The sequence below is a fragment of the Ambystoma mexicanum genome, chromosome 5p (genome assembly GCF_040938575.1).
Source record: "Ambystoma mexicanum isolate Mex_15411 chromosome 5p, UKY_AmexF1_1, whole genome shotgun sequence".
NCBI lineage: Eukaryota > Metazoa > Chordata > Amphibia > Caudata > Ambystomatidae > Ambystoma > Ambystoma mexicanum.
Genome location: NC_090930.1, coordinates 173,161,483 through 173,184,042, shown reverse-complemented (window position 1 = coordinate 173,184,042; position 22,560 = coordinate 173,161,483). Strand labels below are relative to the sequence as shown.

At 46.7% G+C, this 22,560-nt stretch overlaps 1 protein-coding gene across 1 annotated transcript in view; it reads left to right on the top strand.

The window, feature by feature from the left end:
* ATRX (ATRX chromatin remodeler) overlaps nt 1-22,560 on the top strand; it is a 2,430,811-nt gene that overhangs the window by 743,787 nt on the left and 1,664,464 nt on the right. Inside the window, exon 12 of the mRNA XM_069612585.1 lies at nt 11,739-11,942. Within this exon, the coding sequence (XP_069468686.1) occupies nt 11,739-11,942 (204 nt within the window). The remainder of the gene's footprint in view (nt 1-11,738; nt 11,943-22,560) is intronic.

Genomic DNA, 22,560 nt, shown 5'->3' with positions numbered 1-22,560 from the left:
AAACTGGTTCTACAAACTCACCCTAGGTTCTCACCTAAGTACATTTCAAAATTCCATGTTAACCAGTCCATTGAGCTACCGGCCTTCTACCAAGAACCCCAAAGCTCTGCTGAGGTGAAACTACACACACTAGATGTGCGAAGAGCGGTCCTGTACTACGTAGACAAGACCAGACCGCTAAGAAAGACAGATCAACTGAGAAGGAGATCGCGTCTCTAAAGGTGCCATCTCCAAATGGATAATCAAATTTATCCAGCTGGGTTATTCCCTTTCAGATAAAACTCTGCCTTTTACGCCAAGGGCCCACTCTACAAGAGGCACTGGGGCCACTCTGGCTTTCATTGCAAATGTACCCCTTGACACCATTTGCAAAGCAGCTACATGGAGCTCTATTCACACGTTTATTCAGCACTACTGCATTGACACTCATTCCAAGACAGATACACAAGTGGGAAAAGTGGTTCTAAGACATTTATTTGCCCATGACCCTTCTCACATCCCACCTCCTTCTAACACTGCTCGCTAATCTATGCACTGCATGTGATCTAAGCAGATTCCACAAGTCTCAGAATGGATACATTGCTCACCGTAATCGTATTTCTGATGCTCGTATCTGTTTAGATTCACATGCGCCCGCCCTCCCTCCCGTCTGAGAAGGCGCATGGATGCTTGTAGTCTTATCTATCTGCTTGGATTATCTGTACTCATGCTACTCCTCATGTCAGAAAAAATACAATCTGAGGGTCCTAAACGCGTGAGGGATCGTGCGTACAGTGGACGTCACACTAGGGATAGTATTACTGGCACGCTCTGTGCTGACGCCCATTTTCTAGTTTCGAAAAACAAACTGTAATACTCTGCAGCTTCCACCAGATGTTGGCCTATGCACAACATGTGAATCTAAGCAGATACAAGCATCAGAAATACGATTACAGTGAGTAATGTGTATATATATATATATATATATATATATATATATATATATATATATATATATATATATATATATATTGGACCCTGTACAGAAGTGCAGGGAAAGCGGAAGGCACTCCAGGAAGCGGTCTTGCATACAGGAATCACGGCAAAACACTGAGGCAGCAAACCATTCTAGTCAGCCAAAAAATGTTCTTTAATTCATTAAATGTCCAGGACAGAAAGGGAAAACAGCACAAAAACGACGCGTTTCGCGGTAAAAAACCACTTGCTCACGTTAAGGGCGAGAAACACAAAGGAAGGACTATTTATACAGATTTGAACTCTGAATTTAGTGTAGAGAGTCGCACACATTTCCTATGAGTCTGTTACACAAGTCTGCCATCTTTGAATGGGTTCAAGAGCTGAGCTACACGTAATGGCATAACAAAACTAAGCATGCTGTGAAATCGAACATTCTGAGTAATAGGCAAAGACATATTACAAAGTAAAAATCACTGCATATCCGGTGTCTATTGATATGAACAATACAGTATTTGAAATTTAGTGCAAAGTGCACTTAGACTTTTCATTTTGAGACTCATGTGCATTTCAAATCCTTGTTCTAGTGTCTATTTAGACTAACTGTGCAAAATATGCTATATACAATAAAATGTTGTTAAAGTGCTATGTGCAATCATCAGCCACGGAGTACAACTCCTAATTAGTAAGGTGCAGCGTGTATTTAGCAGCCTCTCAGTATTATTCTGAGTGAGAATAAAATAAAGTGCTTAGTGCATAAGAGGTTTTTTTTGGACTATAAAAATACACGTTTCATTAATTACTGCAATGATTAAAAGTTAGCAACAATCGTAAAATAAATTGCCTACATATAATAAAACCTCACTTGCAAAGTAAATCATAAGTGGTGTTGCCAACCCAAAGGTTATTTAAACCAAAGATGGAGAGAGACAGACAAGGAAAGATTGTGCATGCGATAGTTCTATTCTTGTGTTAATAAATACTGCAACAAAAAGATAAGTTGCTCGCCCTGACAAGAGAAAAGAAGTGAAAAAATATTAAAATCAAGAAATAAGAATAAAGGAAAAGAAAGGTCTAAAATATGTTCAATCCTTCATTTATGGAAAAAATGTTGATTTAGAAGATCTTCTAACCTTTATACTAATGAGAAGCCTATTTTCTGTCTGTGCCGCAAACAAACTTATAATCGCCAAAAGGTATTTGCATTTACATTGACACGAGGCTAATAATCAGGTTCATCATGAATAGTCATAAAAACACATATTATTTGAAGGGACAAGAACTGAACATGCCATGCTGGTATCTGGAATCCTCTTCAGCAATTCTTACTTGTAATTACATCAAAGGTTGCTCTAAAAAGTTAGGTGCCTAGGAATGTATATAATTCTTCATCTAAGTTGTGGCCCCGTGGTTTCTTGGTCTCATAGTCTAGAATATATCTAGTTTCCATTTGTCTCAGTAAGAGTTCCCTATTGCCACCCCTTGCTGATTTTTGGATGGCATGTATTCCAAAGTACCCAAATCCTTTCAGTTTCCTTCCGTGTTTCTCTTGGAAATGTAGGGCCATAGGGTATGTTGGATCGACATTTTTGATCGCTCTTATGTGTTGTAAAATTCTGAGTTTTATCTAGCCGATCGTATTCCTGAAATACCACTGATTGCACAGGCAGGTAAGGACTTACACAACATACTCGGTCTCACATGTGATCCTGGATTTTATGATCACATTGTTTTTCAGTGCTGGATGTTGGTAGTTTTTGATGTTTTTTGCAAATTTGCAAGCCTTACACTTTGTACATTTATGGAACCCTTCTGGATTGGCACCTAGCCAGCTCGGGATCACTGATGTGGTTCTGGGACTCATGTAACTGGACACTAGGCTATCTTTCAAAGAGGTGGATCGTCTATAGGTGATATTGATGTTTGCTCCCAAGGTTCGCCCCAGATGCTCATCTTGCTTAAGTACATGCCAATGTTTGTTTTATATGGCAAATGTGCTTTGGGGCTTTGCTGAATGTCAAGATGAGTTGTGTGACTGTTTTTCTATTGCATTTTCATTTTGAACCTTAGGCATCAGTAGTATCAGACGATCCTTTTGTTGTGCTTTAAGATAAGCTCTCTCCAGCACTTTTTTCGGATAGCCTCTTTGTTGAAACCTCAGAGCCATAGATCTATATTCCTTATCAAAAGTTTCCACTTGAGAACAGTTCTGTCTAATGCGGATATATTCACCGTAGGGGATGCTCCACTTTAATGATGTAGGGTGGTTGCTTTTAGCATACAGTGGTGTGTAGGAGCTTGTGGGTTTTCGATACAGTTCAGTCACTAAACTATCCTGAGCCACAGTTACAAGTATGTCTAAATAGACAATGCTGGTCTTACTGTGGCACTGAAGATTACATTCATTTATGTTTAGTGACTTAACAAAATCCAACCATTCGTTAGTGGGGCCATCCCAAATTAAAATAGTCTATGTAACGCAGCCACAAGATCACTTTGTCCGTTTGGTGGCTGTTTGAGGGGACCCATGCTGCGAACTTCTCTCACCATCCCATCGTTAAATTTGCGTATGAGGGAGCAAAACGTTGTCCCCATGGCGGTTCCTTGCAACTGGTTGTAGAACTTGTTATCAAATAAGAAACTATTATTTGTTAGGCAGAGGTTGATCATTTCTAAGATCATCTTACCAAGCTCGAGGTAGTTCAACAATCTGGTTTTTAGGAAGTACTCACAAGACTGCAATCCATCTTTGTGCTTGATTGAAGTGTATAGGGAGACCATGTGTAGTGTGGCTAGTAGGTATGTCTTTTCCCAGGGTATGTCGTCTATTTTATTCAGAAAGTTCTTTGTGTCTTGTAAATATGACGGCAGGTTGGTGACAAATTTTATCAATGTTTCTTCTACTAGTTTTGACACATTTTCAAGTAGTGCCCCACATAAAGTTACGATTGGTCTCCCGGGTGGCCTTGTTTTATTTTTATGGACTTTTGGCAAGAAGTAAATTGTGGGCATCGTTGGAAACTTGGGATGCAAATATTTACACATGTCTTCCTCCAATAAGCCTTTCTCCTTCCATTAGTAACTCAAAAAGTTTGTCGTTCATTTCTACTGTGGGGTCCATATCCAGCAATTTGTAACATTTATGGTCCCTTAACTGTCTGTCGGCTTCAATGATGTAGTCAGACCTGTTCATAATGACAATGTTAGTACCTTTGTCAGAGGGTTTGATGATATAATCTTCCAATGTATTCAAGCTGGATAGGATCTCCTGCTCTCGTTGTGTTAAATTATTAGAAATGTTGATATATATAATTTTTTTAGTTGTGATGTTGGTAGGTCTCATGGCATCCTGCATTTTTCTGATTCCAGAGGCTCGCCTCAGAATAAGATTCCTCCATTGGGCTCTCAGGAATCAATGGTCCCAATTCTCAGAACGAAAGTTCCAAGCAGAATCGCTCAGGACCTTCTGTGATGGGCTTGCAAAAACAACATTCTCAAGGGAGAATCTTTTTGGCGGCCATGGCTGGAGATAACTGTGGTGACAGACACCTCACTCACTGGGTGGGGAGCTGACGCCAACGACCTGACAATCAGCAGTCGTTTGTCTCCATCGGAGCCCAAACTACACAACCTTTTTGAGCTGAGCCTTTCTACCTCTGTACGGGGAAAGAAGGTCCTGATAATGACGGACAACACAGTGGCCATGTACTACTTCAGCAAGAGGAGTCGTATGGTCACTACCACTCTGCAGAGAAGCAATGCAGCTCTGGTTCTGGGCAATTCAAGACGGAATCTCTCTATCCGCAGTTCATCTAGCCGGAAAGGCGAACATGGCGGAGGACGCTCTGAGCAGGCTGAACAGTCTGTCCCACGAGTCGGAGCTAGCTCAGGAAGTCCGTCAAGAGATCTTCACCGGTTGGTGAACCCCTCAAGTGGATCTGTTCGTGGCCAGCATCAACCGGAAGTGCAAACTGTTCTGCTCAAGGGAATTTCCCCCAAGAGGAGCTCTACGGGACATGTTCATAGTGGACTGACAATTTCCACTACGCTACACGTTTCATTTAGTCTGTCATTCCTCATCTGATCAGGAGGTTGAGAACGTTCGGGAAATCCAAGATCCTAATCCCCCCGGATTGGGCCAGGACGTCGTGGTTCCTGGACCTTTTGGACATGCCCATCTGCCTTCCAATGTGTCTTCAACAAAGAGAGGACCTTCTCTTGCGAGTGGCGGGTTGGGGTTCTTCATCCAAAGGTCAAGAGACTCGATCTTCACGTATGGTTTCTGAGAGGTTGAGATCTAAGGATTGGGACCTCCCAGATGACGTAATGGAGATCTTGCTTTCGGCCAGAAGGCCAGCAACATCATCTTCAGCTGCCGTTGGAACCGGGTTAGCAGCTGGTGCAGGGATAAGAATGTGGATCCTTTTCTATGTGACACACCTATGATGCCTTCTTTTTTGTTACATTTGGTGAATCTGGGGCTCCAGATTGGAACAATAAAAGGTTACCTTGCGGCCCTATCTATTTTCAAACACTCCTCAAAGAAGGATTCATATTTTAAAATCTCTCTGATTGTTCAATTCCTAAAGGGTCTTATTAATGCATTTCCACCAGTTCCATTCAAAGTCCCTGTATGGGATCTTAACCTGGTGTTAACATTTCTAAGGTGCATTCTCTGAGTCTATACACTCAAGCCCATTAACCTGCAAAACTGTTTTGCTAATTGGAATAACGTCATCCTGCAGGGTAAACGAGTTGCAGGCACTTTTCTATAAACCCGCACATAATATGGTTTTCTATAAAGACAAGGTTGTTCTCGGAGGGGTGGGAGGGGCGCGAGGTGGGGAACTTTCTTTTCTACCTAAAGTAATCTCTGACTTCCATTTGTCGCAAAAGATAATTTTGCCATCTTTCTATCCACCTCCTCCTCCTGTAAAGGAAAGATTACATAGACTGGACCCAAAAAGGGCTCTCAGTTTGTATATATCAAGAATGGCTAACATTTCGTCAAAATGTGTACTGGATAAACTTGGAGCATTTATTTGCTAAGTTTATCAGCCCAGAACAGTATAAGGAAACTTGTAAATCTGTGCTGCACTATATTATTTCAAGGAAGACGACCTGGGAAAAGTTCCCACATAGAAGTGTATTTGTACCTACGATGATCGTGAACTACCATCACAATCAGGAACCAAAATGACCAACCACCGCCAATATTTCTATCTTCCATTGGGCATAGATGGAACATGGATTATAGAGATGTTTATAAGATTTCCGTTTGTGAAGAACAGATGCAGTCCACATTTAGCAAACAACCTACCTCGTACAGACATGTCATTATGGAGGAAACAAACGATATGATGATTCCCACGCTGTATTGAATTCAGCAGACTAACAGTAAAGATGTTTACCACCATTCCACGGCTATACTGGTCCTAAATAGGTTTACCTGTTACAAAACACTCTATCCAGATGGATCATCCTGGCTATTGGGGCATGTATGTTAGCGTGCAAAGGCCCACCGGAAGGCTTAAGAACACATTCCACAATGGGCATGGCAACCACTGCTGCTCTTCAGAGAGGTGTCCCAATTAAAGAGATTTGTTCAGCGGCCACTTGGTCATCTATTCACATGTTTGTGAAACATTACTGCCTGGATTCATCTTCTAGTTAGGAAGGACAATTTGCTAAAGCAGTCCTTCATGCAGTCCATGACAACAATTTAAACAAAATATAATTCGTACTCCCACCACCAAATTATTACTGCTTTGGTAGTCTATCATAAGATGAGGAATAAGTGGGAGGACACAATCCATTCGAAGAGCAAGTTACTTACCCCTGGTAACGTTCTTTTGATTGGATGTTCCTCCCACGTATTTCTCAACGCCCCTCCCAGCCTACCCTGCCGTAGAATGTACGTATTCTTACACTTGATGCTTTCTTGAAGCCCACAGTCTATGGTAAGCCTGGTAATTCCTCTTCAGCAGGGGGAAAAACAAAACTGAAGCCAATTGGCTCTGGGTGCGCTAGTATACTGATGACATTGTCAGTTTAACGGAGGGCCTCGAGGGTCAACGATTCAAATATACGGCACACAGCATCACTTGTCGAAAACATGTCTGAAACAGCTGAAGCTGGAGGAATAATTATAAGATGAGGAATATGTGGGAGGAGCATTCAAACGAAAGAACATTAGCAGGGGTAAGTAACTTGTTCTGCACAAGTTGGCTCTTTTTGAGGGTGCACACCCATCTTCTGTGGTTGGGCACCTTTGCTCACTGTGTCTTTTGCTACGGTGCAGCCAGCCAATAAGGATTGTTCCACAACTGGGACAATGCTTGGGGACAATCCAGGTTGGGCCAAGACAGCACCGTTGCAGAGTAAAGGTGACCCACCATTCTTTGGGTAAGCACTCTTCCCATTGACGTGCTTAATCCAACAGGATTTAACGGGACTGCAATACTGCTGCAACCCAGAAACGGCCCCAGTTTGTAACAGCCAGTCCAGCTAGCGAGGAGAACTGTTGGTAGGTTGAGTAACAGACACGAGGATATCCAGCAGTCAAAAGATTAAACGGGGAGCAAGAGACAAAGGACACAGGACTGATTGACCACTATAACCAAACCCAGCCACGCCTGATTTGCATATGGTCTTTCCCCTTCTGTAATGGCTTAGCAGGCGAAGAACAGTGGTCTGGAGGGTTGCCCAGAGCAATGCCAGTGGTTAAGATTAATTCTAAACCTTCCAGCCATTACCTCTTTGTTTTTGCTTTGTCACCCCGAGTGGGACGGGTATGCCCAGGCGTGGGTCCCGTGCCTGCTGGACCTAAAGACCCAAGCTACTCCTCACTGATGAGCCCCAACAAGGGCGAAACAAGTTTGGGGATGCTTGTGGTCTCGTGCAGAAGGGATGTGACCTAGCATTTCGGGTTGGACTGCCTCTTTTGGGGTGGGGCCACGCCTGATTTGCATATGGTCTTTCCCCTTCTGTAATGGCTTAGCAGGCAAAGAACAGTGGTCTGGAGGGTTGCCCAGAGCAATGCCAGTGGTTAAGATTAATTCTAAACCTTCCAGCCATCACCGCTTTGTTTTTGCTTCGACATATATAGTCACCAATTAAAATTCTATAAAGAACCCCACCATTTTTAGCACATCTTTTGAGAAATCTAAGATTCGAAAGGGATGTATGAAAGTTGAGGTGGTGCGTTAAAGTGAAAAATGGGGAGAGAAAAGGTGCGCTGAACGGTTTGGGAGAATAGGTATGGGGATGGGAAGCCCCATTTTAAAATAAGCAAAACATGTAATTTAAGAAAATGAATTGAACGACAATTGTAGCCCAACCTCCTGAAAGGGTAAATCAAATTTGCTCTATAACTGGCCCTAAAAATCAGCAGTCCAGCTGTGTGACAAATCAGCCAACGGTTCAGGTAAGCATTCACTGATCAGTGCAGTGTCTACTCCACATTCACTTATACGCTGGCCTAAACCGCCCTCTAGTCACACCAGGTGGACAAGCAAAAGATTTTAGTGGCCAGCAAAACCGACTGGCAATACAATATTGGAAATATTCAAGTTCACTGGTGCTGTCTGCTGCAGTGGCCATTTCTTAACCAGTCCAAACCACTAATGAAGGTGCGTGCTGCCCTCAGACTGAGCCCTTATTGCACAGCACTTTTTGTAGGTCAGTCTTCTGGTATCCACAAATAAACGGATTGACCCCAAAAAAATGATGTAGTGTTTAAAAGAAATCCATTTCTCACCCATATTGGTATCATACTGGTACATTTAGCTATTAATGTGGTAAAAACAGCTACACCCTTGCTGAAGCCAAAATTAAATCATAGCTGCCACCAGTCTACTCTGCAGCACAATTGTGGTGTGATATCATTCTGCGACCATAATAGGTTGCTCCCGGACATAGGAGCCTTTCAAGCTGCCATGGGGCAGCACATCGATATGGGGTGACAGTCACAGGGGGACGCCAGTAGTTCTCCTTCAGACCACTAAAATAAGGTCAAAGATCCATTAAATCAAAGTGGGTGGTGTTAAAGAGAATTCTCTCTTTAGGCTGAATTTCCTAACCTAGTGAGTCCCCCAGCAGCTTTGCTGGATTTCTGGAGTATGTTTCTTTTTCTCCTGCCAAGAGTGAGACTTTCTCCCACTCTTGGAAATTATTTATGGTGTTCCTTTGACTGTTAATGTGTGCTATGGGGTCCTTTACTCCATAGGGTCTCGTGTTTTTACTATGTGTGTTACACAGCATCCTCCGTGCAGTAACACAGGGGTGTCATAGTGACCCCCCACCATAGACTCCATACCCTGGGACTGACTACTGTCTCCCAGGGCATGTAAAGTCATCATTGGCTTTACTAGTCCCAAATTATTAACAGAAACCAGTACAAACCATCAAATTGTGGACGTACTGGTCGGGGCAATTTGATTGCCCCGGGGTCTGTTAGTCGAGGTGGTACGTCTCCGTCCCCCTGATCGAGTTTTGGCTGGTGACAGTGGATACTACTTTTTATATTCGACCGCAAATATTTCTCTATGGGATTTTCCCATTGTTCGAGGCTACCAACTTTAATTATTTAATTCTCATAGCCTCGAACATACCGCCGGTTTATTTAATTAATATTAATATTCGCTGGTTGGTATTTTTTGCCAGGAGTCGATTTTAAAATGGCGTTTGTGTTCTCGTCTGTGACTCCAACCCAAGTCGAGCCCTTTGTTCCACATTTTGGCGGGCTTCTCCACAGAAGCCTCCAAAAGTGGTGCCACTCTGGGTACCACAGGAGGTGTGGGAGGGGGTTTAGGCACCCTGGACTGAGTTACCTTGGTAACTCAAGTCGCACTCTTGTGTGATTGGCCCAAGTGGTGAGCCGGCTCACCACTTAGCTTGTTTGACAGCTAGGCTGAGTGAAAAGGGGTATGCTGCATAAAATCAGGGCTTTTGGGACTGGAACTTCAGAAGTCGCCACAGGACCTGAGAATCCCACGAGGGAGAAGCTGAGCCGACCTACCACGACGACACCACCGGTGGAGCCCTGCGGAACCGACTCACCACTTCCCGACGACAGAGAAGATCTCCCAGCTGGAGAGGCTTCTTCCCCTGACTGGTGGGCACAACCAGTTTACCTTCTTCTCTTTCACCCCAGACCGGTTTGTGGTCGAACTGCCTGTGCCAAGCACCCCGGCAGCCATATAGCCACTTACCACTGAACCGCGAATCAACGGACCGCTCCTTGTACCTGAGAAACTCCGCGGCTGGCTTCTTCCCTGGCAGTGCAACAGACTCCGGTCTTCCTCCTCAACGAGATCCTCTCTTCCCCCGGACGAAGCACCGACTTGCATCCGCTGCCAGGAACAACTGCCCCCGCTGGAGTCTTCTCACCACTTTAAGGTACCGTGTCCGCCAGGCCTCCCTTGCTAAAGATTGCTACAAGGTAATAATAACCCCTTAACCTTCTGGACTGGGCTGGCCGCCTTGACCCTCTAACTGGTCCCTTTCTTTGGTCCAACTCCTTTTTATACCGTCACAAGACTTTTGTGCACTGCAACCATGTGACCTTGGACACATTTCGTTTTGGTCCTCTTAAAGCGGATCCGGCCTACTGACTCTGAATTCACGGTGTTACTTTGCCTTCCTCTCTTGTTGTGTTCGTGAAAAAGTGTTGTGATCTGTTTCAATTTATTCTCTGCTTTTCTCTCCCTTTTTAAACCAAATTATTAGAGTGCCATCTACGTTAAGCGCTCACCGCTGTCTGAAAATAAGTGGGGCTTTACTTAAGACTTATCTAATATTCTTTTAAGGGAGTGTATATCTTTTAGTGACCGTGTTTTTGAATGACTTACTATTAGTGCCTGTGTGGTTTTCTAGATGTGGTTTTAAATAAATAATGATATCTCTTTTACACCAAGCCCTGGTCAGTGTTTACTTGTTCTATTGTGTTCTCTTGACCTATTGTGACTACCCTGTATACTGCTTAACTCTTCTTGAGGGAAGTTTACTGCTCAGCCATAGCTACCCAGTGAATCTGTGTGGTACAGGCTGCTACCAAGTGGGTTTACTGCCAAACACCTGTAGTCCTAAATCTTTTGCAGTGGTCCCAGAGGGAACTGCACAGGTTTCTGCCTAACAGGGGGGGAAAAAGCTAATTGTTTTTGTGTCCCATAAATGGTACAGCAGAACCACCACAAATGAATTTCCGATGTAACACTAGGCTTGCACAGTAGATTTATCCATTGTATTAGATGTCTTGTTTGGGTTGGTGAGATGATTAGTGGGTTTATAGTCATTCCATCGACAGCCAAAGCATCTAATCCTATACCATCTATAAAAAAGAAGCATCTAATGATTTTTTTTTTTAACTGGGGGTGGGGTGGTCCCCCCCCGACCACCTTTGTTTAACCTTTAATCCCCATTTTTATAAAACTATACCCTTTACCATCTAAAAAAATGCATTAGATGTTTATCGATAGATACCAATCAGTGCACTTCTCTGCTTCTCCTATATCGTCAGCTTCTCATGGGCCTGTAAGTTTGATCAGCACAGTCATGCAACTTATTTTGCTGGTTTCATTTGTTGTAGCTACATATGTGCGAGAAAGTGGTAGAATTACAAGTTCACACCAGCCAAGCCATTTTCCCTGAAAGGCGGGACACTTTTTCTTGTATTTCATCTGCATTATACATTCATATCCTATTCATTTGCATAATCTAGCTGTCTGTAATTGACGGGTTTAAAACTGTGGACATACTGACTAGTTCTATTTTCTCTTAAACAGTTGATGGGGATGCGGAATCAAACTCCGATGATTCAGATTCTGACTCAGACTCTGAATTGGCAAAGAAGCCCAGGTACAGGCACAAGTTATTGAGAAAAAAACTAAGCCTGAGTGAAGGCGAATCTGGAGAAAGCAAATCGGACAAGGGCACGAAAGACCAGTCTAAGCATTCAAAAGATGGAAAACCCAAAAGCCGTAGAAAAGGTAACTACATAACATGGCTACTTGATGACAATTGAAAGTGTGTGATTCAAAATACGCAACTAGTTCATAAAGCACAATAGCTCTGTCCCTGCTCCAGGTAGGTGTGTTTAGTGTGTTTTGCAGCATAAGTGTTATAGAGGCACATGCTGCACTTGTGCAGAAATTTGCAATGTGTCTGTACTGACAATTTTGAGTTGAGTACTGTTAATGTATTATGTAAGACAAGAATGCACATCATTTAAAAACACTTTTTTTTCATTGGTACTGCAAATAAATATTTGTATGGGCATTCCTATTGTGAACCTTTTATGGTATACAACACTGTTAGGAAAGATTTTGTTTTTCTGCTTTCCTTCCATGGGCTTCTATGAGACACCCTTTCTTTAGTTTGGACTATTAGATGTCGCTTGCGACACCTATAAACCGAAACGATGCATTTGAATACAGATAGGGAGGAATGGCATATGAGGGACACATGGCATGTAGATGTTTGATTACTTGCCCACCCATTGACTGCTCATGGCCATGCTAATCCCTATGGCCATTCACACCTTGTTCCTGCCCCTTCCTCATGGAACTCTTTGAGCTCTTTGGTCAAGCCTTACCATCAAACCTTCCACTCCTAGTGCCTTTCAAAGCACATTTTGAGACTTAATGTCTTAATTGGAGTTGTGAACCAATTTCTAATGTAATAAATGTCTTATGTTCTAACTAATAAGTGGGTGCCCCTGTACTCAGCAGTGGTGGGAGTCAAATGTAATCAAAATGTATATATAGTCCACGCTGTAAAAAAAAAAGGTGAAGTAGTTCTTGCATAGTGCCAGGGTCATTAGCTCTATAATAAAGTTGTCTTGCACACTGTCCTGCAGGCTGGACTATGTTAGGTGTTCTCTCATGCACTCAATAGCCTGATCTTGTGGTATGCTAGTATAGAGCAACTTGATATCCATAGTCGCTAGCCAACAGCTTGATTGGTCAAATTCCAAGTTTTCAAATGTCTGAATAGTGTGAGTTGTATCTCTCAGGTATGTTAGTGTTGTTTCTACTCCCTGCCTTGCCTTGGGAAGATGGAGGGTTTGCACTAATGGTGAGATTTACCAGGGCAACAATTGAGGCTTTTAAACTGTCAAAGCATCGCATTCTGCAAAGCGCTGGAAGTTGCCTAGACAACGTACATACAAATCTAGACGTTTGAATGTCACACGCGAGGCTGTTGCTACCAAGGCACCAATCGAGGCTTGCGAAATGTCAGTTTCCTTTCTGCAAAAACACCAGGGGTTGCTGAGGAAAAAAAAAACGCAACAGACGTTCGATCACGTCACACGTGAGACCGCCGCTAACACACTCAGACAGCATGTGTCACTGAGCGCATATTGGAATATCACCATAGCAACGGGTATAACATTAGACCTTGCAGACCGGAGGATACGCATTGGAACACTTGCCACAATGCAAAGATTCTGCAAGGTATGCTGTGTTACAGGCCTCTGGAAGGCACCGTATAAATATGGCGTCTCCTTGTTAGTCATTTACTTTACCAAACGCCTCTCTTCCTTCAGCACACCCACAGGATACCGTGGATCTTAGGTTCGAGACTTAACAGGAGGCCTCCTCCCGGATGGACGACTAAATACGGACATGTATTTGATGACGCCAAGCCGCTAAGGTATACCGTGCTGTAGGGTCTCTCCTATATAGTTGCTAGCTCCTTTGCTTCCTTCCAATAGGGCTACCATTGAAACATATTTTTACTTTGCTTTAGGTATCTTTGTTGCTTTCCACATCAAGCCGCAGACCATCATTTCTGGTAGAACATCCACAAAACTACAGCCTCTGACCACTTGCATCAGGTTCCCTTACCTTCTTTATCCTTACATTTATATACCTCCCCCTTTAAAAAGATTGGGTGGCTCCACTACCCACATTTGACTCCTAGTGCCACAACAGTATTTTGAGCACTTTGCAATCTTTTATCAATTCTATTCAACTTCTCCCACCCACAGAATAGACAGAGCCAATAGGAACGCTGTACTCGTTTTGTGCCGCACTCTCTGACTGAAGACTCTACTCTTGGAACTCCCCCTACCTTACCACAAGGGTAAGTTCACATCTGTGGTGGTGCTACATTTCGGGCAGATGTTATTGATTTTAGGTATCCCGGTCAGAAACATTCACGGTTATTCATTCCCATTTTGTATGTTTACCCCTGACCGACCCACACATGGATATTTAAGTACCCTGTCCACAAGAGGGTCTATTTCTGTTGTGTTCAGTTAAACCTCTATGGACCTAAAAATGTGTAAAACTTGATATCCTCAAACGTACTGATATATTGACATGTGTAATCTCTGACTACTTAAGAGTCAGGAATCAAATCAGCCAACCAATTTTTTGTTTCCTCAGACATACTGACATATTGACATAGGTTTAATTTTGAACTACTTCGAAGTTGGGGAAGAAATTGGTGAACCAATTTTCCTTTATTTAGGAGTATCGCCCTCTACCCAAATCAGATATGGAATGGATATTTTCGAAGTAACTGATCACACGGACTCTTCTTTTTTTTTTTTTTATTGCATCGATTCTTTGTCAATTTAATGCTTGAATGAATTGAATGTCCATCTCAACAGACTAATTGTTCTTTCTAATGTTTTCATGTAGTATGTCTTTTTAACACCTTTTGGTATACTACCAATGTTTTTAATTGTTTTGAAAAAGGAATAAATATCACTTTTCTATTTTGAAATTACCCGTGAATGTCTTTCAGAGCAATGGGATACTACTACACGTGATATCCTTGATGATCCACCTACTTTATTAAATAAGTGTATCAAGCCATAAAATAAGCAGTGTCTCATAGCAATTTGCTATACAATTTTATAGGTTTGCTAATTAAATTGACACTTGTGTAGCACAACTTGCTATTTAAATTACCTTATTCAATGAAAGCACAGCTCACCTGGCAATCCTCTTACCCTTGGTGCTCCAATCACCATCTTTTATCTGTTCACTGCAAGTTCAAAGCTGCTTATGGGAGATCGTGCTACAGTAATCTCATCCACTTTTAAAATTGTCAAAGACCTTTGCTAGGCAAGCTCCTTTTTTTTTTGGAAATAATTGCAAAGTATAAGTCATTGAGATAATGCATGTATTAAGTAAACTATATTATCTCTGGTAAAGACCAGTATGTGTTAACTTAATTCTTTTTAAAAGGCAGTCCTGCAGTTCCCTTCCAAAGATTTAAGTTGTTATATGATACATAATACACTATTGCTATTGTAAAACACATTGTCGCCAAATTTTCCAGTAAAGTTTAAGTTACTGTATCTACATCTCAGTCTAAACTAGATTTCCTTTTGTTGGGGAAAGTGCATCATATTGAGGATTGAACACTTTTGAAAATGTGCATTATCACATGGCCAAATACTTTTAATAGCAAACTTATTTCTGTGACCTGCTGGCTGCATACATATGTGCAACTGGTGCTCAACCCATGAGTTGATCCCAAAGTCCTTGACATTCTACCCTGTTGCTTTATACCAGCTACCCTGAAAGTGAGATGGCCGGGTTCTCTACCTGCTGCTATCCACTCTGCTTAGTCGCTTACTTTCTTTCCTCTTACATCATGAATCCACAGAGCTAAATTTACGCACAGAAGTGATCAATTGTTCCATCCAGTTTGTACATCTACAGATTTACTGCAATACCATAACACTGTAGTTGGCTCCAGAGATCACTTTGCTCTACGATTAAGATTGCATTATATAATGGCACCTGCAGGACACAGCTGGACGAATTCAGAACCTGGCAATGCAAGCCGAATCTCAATTATCTGCCTGAATTTCATTCCAGGCCACTGCGCATTTGCCCCGCTTCACCCTGTCCTTGTAGGCAGAGTCCCAAGCCAATCCTCCACTGCAGAGCCAAACTTCAACCCCATGCTCGCTCACTTGCATACCTCCTTGCTCACGTTCAGGTCCTGGGAATACTTATTTCCAATCGCGGACATATGGGTAATTTCTTTTTAAGGGAAGCGTGAATTGGGAAAGGGCTGGTTCCCTTACAAACCAAAACAAAAAAATATCAGAACCCCAGATGGTAGCTCTGAGTGCTAATAGTGATAAATATCACTTTCATGGGTGTGCAGGGCTGGCATGCTGCACTTCTCCAGCATGGGGTCTGGCATGGATTCACATGCTCATGAATATTCCCCATCGTCAGGCTGGGGATCCGCGGTAAAGAAAAAATCCGTATCAGTTTCGTTTCTGATCTGTCTTTCTTAGTAACCAATCACTGGTCTTTGGGTCATACTGCCCCAACCAATGACTGCCCTCTCCCCAAGCCCTGCCCCTGGCAGCCATCCTCAGATTTGGTAGCACGTAAACTGGCAGTATGACCAAGTGAAGAGCCGCAGAGGGGAAGGAGGGAGGATTCGCATGTGAATCCATGCCAGACCCATGCTGGAGAACAACAGTTACAGGCAAGTAACTTGTTCCTTCTCCAGCATGGGGTCTGGCATGGATTCACATGCTCATGAATATAAGAATACATAGCAATGCACAACCACGGGAGGTGGCAAGGCTCAACATTAAGCATTACATAAAACTCAACATTGAGCATCTCTTACCTCCTCACCAGGCTCACCTTAAGCAAACAGGTTGCACAGCACTGCCAGGCCGATTCTGGACTCCTCCCTGGAATCCCGGGCGACGCAGTAGAATCTCGTGAAGGTGTGCGTCGACCTCCACGTAGCAGCCCTGCAGATGTCAAGCAGGGGCACACCAGACAAGAACGCCGTGGTAGCAGGGTTCTATCTGGTCGAATGGGCTCTCGGACGGCCGGACAACGGTCGGTTTGCCAACCGATAACAGTGCATGATGCAGCCGGAGAGCCATCTGAAAATGGAAGCCCTCGAGAGAGCCTTCCCTTGGCTCACAGGTCCAAAGTTCGCCAATGACTGCCCTCTCCCTAAGTCCCGCCCCTGGCAGCCATGCTCAGATTTTCTACCGCATGTTCGAGTGTTGGGAGTCCTCGTGCTATAGCTCTAGAGCTTTTACTGCGTTTTGCGCTTTTTTTCAAGGAGATTTCTCTTTTTTTCGGTTTAATCGAGCTCCACCGTTTCTACTTCCGATCAACGGGGACCCGTTTCGGATTTATCTTGCCCTGGATGCAACCTATAAAATGTGTTCAAGGAGGACGAGCATTCAACAGTGCCTTTACTGCCTCCACAAGGACAAAACGCACGTGGGGAAGGACTGCTCGTTTTGCATGAACATTTCGGATCGGACGATGAGGGATCGCCGGACCTGCCTCTCCAATTGGCTGGAAGGCAAGAGCCCAGCAGGTGAGAAGAAGTCGCCCCTGCGGTCTTCTAAGTCCTGTGAGGGCGTCCCGGCGACTGGGGCCCAACAGAAGGTAAAGCACCGGGAGCGCCGAATGGTCGGGCTCCTCGGCTGCCAGGCAGGGTGCACCTTCAGACGCCATCAACCGCGAGCCAACGCTCTGGCTCGGGGAAGAGAAAATCTGAGAACCCGGCTAAGCTTCTGGAGAGTCCCCGGTCGATCTCGAAGGAACCGGCCGAGGGGGAGCGAGGCGGTGACTCTCCCCCTAAGGTGAAGACCTCGAGCGCGCCCAAGGTGGTGAAGGCCTTGATCCACCCGGCTAAGGCCTCTATCGAGGGAGTCGCTGAGGCCCTGGCAAAGCCTGTGGAGGCTGTCCCAGTGGAGGCGACCTCGGGGCCCAGAGTTTCCCTCCCTCCGCGCAGGGAATCCTCTTTTAAGACCATCGAGAAGATCCCCGTGAAGACTCCGGTGGAAAAAGAGGGGTGGGGGGGCAGTGACCGTTACGGACACGGACACAACTTCCGAGGAGGAACTGGCCGAGAATTTGAAAGCGGCCCAGCCCTATGGGAGGAATCCCGAGGAGGGGGACGACGAGAGAGAGGGTGGTAAAGACGACGAGGTTCCCGTGGAGGAACAACCGTCGCTCCCGGCACGCCTGTCGCAACCCGAGCCTCAGGACAACTCGGCGACCATTTTGACGGCAATCCAAGCCTTATGCACGGAGAGAAGGACGAGACTGCCCCTACCCCCGACGGACGACCCAGCTGTACCGGGTCCGTTGGGAAGCCCTCTGAACACGAGGAGGAGAATTCATCCAGTGCCCCTTCAGCCCTCACGGTCTTCTCAGCCTTTGTCGCCTTCCCCGATCCCGAGGGACGACACGGGAACGGACACGACGGGGACAGATGACAACGGCGGCGACGGGACTGGCCTCCCGCCTCCGATTCCTCGGGCGTCCCCGCCCGACGAGATTGGCTCCTTCCACGCCATGATTGCCAGGGCATCCACGCTTTTTCAGCTTTGCCATGAGGAGGAGGAAGGAAGGGTTCCTCTACCAACGGCGCGAGGCCAAGAGGAAGACGGTCCTCGCGGTGCTGTTACTGGATGACATCTTTTACGAGGGACTTGCCCTCCTCAAGAACCCATCCACGACACCTGACAAGAGGGACCTGTACGAGAAGAAGTACCGGGTCCCCGATGCCGCCCCGTTGTGCCTTAGGGCACAGCCGGCCCCGGATTCGGTCGTCTCAGCAACGGCCAAGAACAAGGCGGGGGTGGGGCATCGGCTTCATCCTCAACTTCCCCACCAGACGGCGAGGGAAAGAAGCTGGATGCCGTGGGACGACGAGCTAAAGCGGCCAACGCCCTAGCGATTGTGGTACAAGATCGCCCCCCCTGTTGGACTTCCCGGACGACAATAGGGCAGAGTCCCTGGCGATCCTACAGGAGGGTGAGGTGGCGTCGGACCACACCATAATTCTGGGCATGGACATTGCCGACACCGGTTTCCGCCAGTTGGGCAACAGCGTTTGCCTTCGACGGCAGTGGTCGCTTAAGGCGACGGATTTCCGCCAGGACGTGCAAGCCAAGGTTTTGGACATGCCCTTCGACGGGAACAATCTGTTTGTTTGGAAAGACTGTGGATGAGTTGCTGCAGGCCATCAAGACCAACACGGAGACGGCTCGGGCCTTGGGAGTTCTGCAGCAACGGTGGCCGCCCTTTTGGAACTCCCGAGGCAAGCAAGGTGCCTCCAAAGGATCCAGCGGCGGCTCCTCGACCTACCGTCAGGCGGCCCGCTCCTTGTCGCAAGAAGCCTACAGGGGACGAGGCAAGTAAGGTGGATCTCGCCATCGTCTCCAAGGAGGCCAAGGCGGCAAGGCTGCTTCCAAGCAAGACTGAACAGGCCGTTGCGTAGGGCCTCCACCGAAGCATCCCGGTGGGAGGCCGGCTGACAAGGTTCGTCAGCGTGTGGGAGTCCATCTCCACCGACCGTTGGGTGCTGGATGCCCTGGCCCACGGGCACACTCTGGAATTTCTAAAGAAGTGCCCCCCGAATTCCACCGGTGGCCAGGAATGAAAACCACGTCTCTAACTGCTGTTAGAGGTAAGGGCGATGCTCAAGAAAGGAGCCATCAAGCTCGTCCCAAAGAGGCTCCGGAGTATACTCAAGATACTTCCTCGTCAGAAAGAAGACAGGAGGTTGGTGTCCCATCCTGGACTTGCGTCGGCTAAACAAATACATCAAGGCACAGAAGTTCCGCATGGTCGCCCTCCAGCACGTGCTGGGCCAGCTGGAGGAAGGCGACTTCCTATCGTCGTTGGATCTGGAGGATGCGTACTTTCACATCCCCATCCTAAAAGGACACCGAAAGTTTCTCAGGTTCGTAGTCCAAGGGCGGCACTACCAGTTCAAGGCCCTCCCATTCGGATTGAAGTCGGCGTCCAGGGTGTTCAAGTGCCTAGCACCAGTGGCGGTGCGGCTGCGCCTTGCAGGGGATCCACGTCTACCCCTACCTGGACGACTGGCTCATCCGAGCAGGGACAAGGGAACTCGCCGTCGAACACACAGCAAAGACCGTCTGGCTGCTCACGGACCTGGGATTCTCCATCAACTTCCCCAAATCCCACCTGGTCGTGATGTTTCTGGGAGCCAAGCTCGATACAGTAGTGCAGTTGGCCTTGCGTCGGAGGAAAGAACGCAGGCCATCCTGGGCAAGGTGCAGCGTCTGCTGGCAAGGGACGTGGCCAGAGTGAGGTCCATCAAGTCCCTTCTCAGGATGATGTCCTCTTGCATCTGGTGCGCCTGTGCAGGCTTCAGATGCGTCCTCTGCAGGAGTTCCTAGACGCCCGTTGGACACAAGCGACGGGCAGCTTCGAGGACAAGATCTCGCTCAACTAAGTATTCCGCCATTTCGATGGTGGGGCACCTGTGCGCATCTCGCCGCGGGCACAGACTTTCAGACCCCAGCATACCAGGTGACGGTGACAACGGATGCCTCCCTGAAGGGGTGGGGCGCGCACACCGGAGATCTTCACGCGAGAGACCTGTGGCTCCTGGAGGAGAGGCCGCTTCACATCAACATACTGGAGCTCCGAGCAGTGTTCTGGGCCCTCAAGTCATTCCTCCTGTCCCTCAAGGGCAAGATGTTTGAGGATCTTCACTGAAACCACCACCACGATGTTCTACATCCGGAAGCAGGGAGGAACCAGATCCCCAGCTCTGTCCAAGGAAGCCCAGGATCTGTGGCACTGGTCCGTTGCCCTGGGGATGTTTCTGGTGCCTTCATCTAGCAGGGATAAAAAAAAAACATCGCCGACTCACTCAGCAGGGAGCTGCGCTCGTGCCACGAGTGGGAACTAAGCCAGGATCAAGTGGATCAACTCTTCCGGCGATGGGGCAAACCCCAAATCGACCTGTTTGCGACGGCAACGAACTCCAAGAGCCAGAGGTTCGCCAGCAGGTTCCCCCAGCCGAGGAACATGGGTGATGCTTTCTCGTTCCCCTGGGACGGCCTGTTCCTGTATGCGTTCCCTCCGTTGCCGCTCAGGCTCATCAACCAACTCAAGAGGTCCCGGTGCAGAATGATCCTTGTCGCACCGAGGTGGCCGAGACAGATGTATTTCCCGGACCTTCTGGACTTGTCAGTGTCCCCACCAGTCAAGCTGTCGACGGACGCAGATCTTTTCTCCAGAGAAGGAGGCGCCATTCTTCATCACAACCCGGAGTTGCTGAACTTGCAGGCCTGGCTCCTTTAGCACTAGAGTTTGGGGGGGTACGATATCCCGGCTGACTGCAGAGGGGTTCCTGCAAAGGCCAGGGCTTCCTTAACTCAAGTGCTACGGACACAAGTGGAAGAGGTTCTGTCTAGTGCCGTGCACAGAAGATAACCCTCTATGGATTACAGCCCCTCAAGTGCTACCGTACTTGCTGTCGCTGGCCAAAGCCGGACTATCTCACGCTTCCATCAAGATACATCTGGCAGCGATTTCCCGATACACCAGAACTGCAGGACGGTCGTCCCTGTGGTCACATCGCCTGGTGAAGGAGTTTATGGAAGGACTGTTTCGATCGTTCTTGCCGATGAAGGCTCCAGCCCCGGCGTGGGAGCTCAACCTGGTGCTGACCAGGCTCATGGGCCCGCCGTTCGAGCCCTTGCATTTGGCTTCGTTGAGGCTCCTGTCGTGGAAGACAGTGTTCCTTGTGGCCATCACCTGTGCACAGCGCGTGGGAGTGATTCAGGCCCTTTCCAGCAAGCCTCCATACTTGACTTTCCACGAGATGAGGGTGGTGCTGAGGACGCACCCCTCCTTCATGGCCATGGTGCCGTCGGACTTCCATCTCAACGAGCCCTTGGCGTTACCAGTCTTTTTCCTGTCGCCTTAGTCGCCGGCCGAGAGGACTTTGCACTCGCCGGATGTAGCTGTAGCGCTGAAGTTCTACGTGAAGCGAACGAAGAGTTTTCGGAAGACATCACAGCTGTTTGCGAACTTTGGACCTGTGAGCCAAGGGAAGGCTCTCTCGAAGGCTTCCATTTTCAGATGGCTCTCCGGCTGCATCATGCACTGTTATCGGTTGGCAAACCGACCGTTGTCCGGCTGTCCGAGAGCCCATTCGACCAGATAGAACCCTGCTACCACGGCGTTCTTGTCTGGTGTGCCCCTGCTTGACATCTGCAGGGCTGCTACGTGGAGGTCGACGCACACCTTCACGAGATTCTACTGCGTCGCCCGGGATTCCAGGGAGGAGTCCAGAGTCGGCCAGGCAGTGCTGCGCAACCTGTTTGCTTAAGGTGAGCCTGGTGAGGAGGTAAGAGATGCTCAATGTTGAGTTTTATGTAATGCTTAATGTTGAGCCTTGCCACCACCCGTGGTTGTGCATTGCTATTCTTGTATTCTTATATTCATGAGCATGTGAATCCATGCCAGACCCCATGCTGGAGAAGGAACAAGTTACTTGCCTGTAACTGTTGTTCTCCAGCATGGGTCTGGCATGGATTCACATGTGAACCCTCCCTCCTTCCCCTCTGCGGCTCTTCACTTGGTCATACTGCCAGTTTACGTGCTACCAAATCTGAGGATGGCTGCCAGGGGCAGGGCTTGGGGAGAGGGCAGTCATTGGGGAGAGGGCAGTCATTGGTTGGGGCAGTATGACCCAGAGACCAGCGATTGGTTACTACTAAGAAAGACGGATCAGAAACAAAACTGAAAATTATTTTTTCTTTACCGAGGATTCCCAGCCTGACGACTGGGAATATTCATGAGCATGTGAATCCAT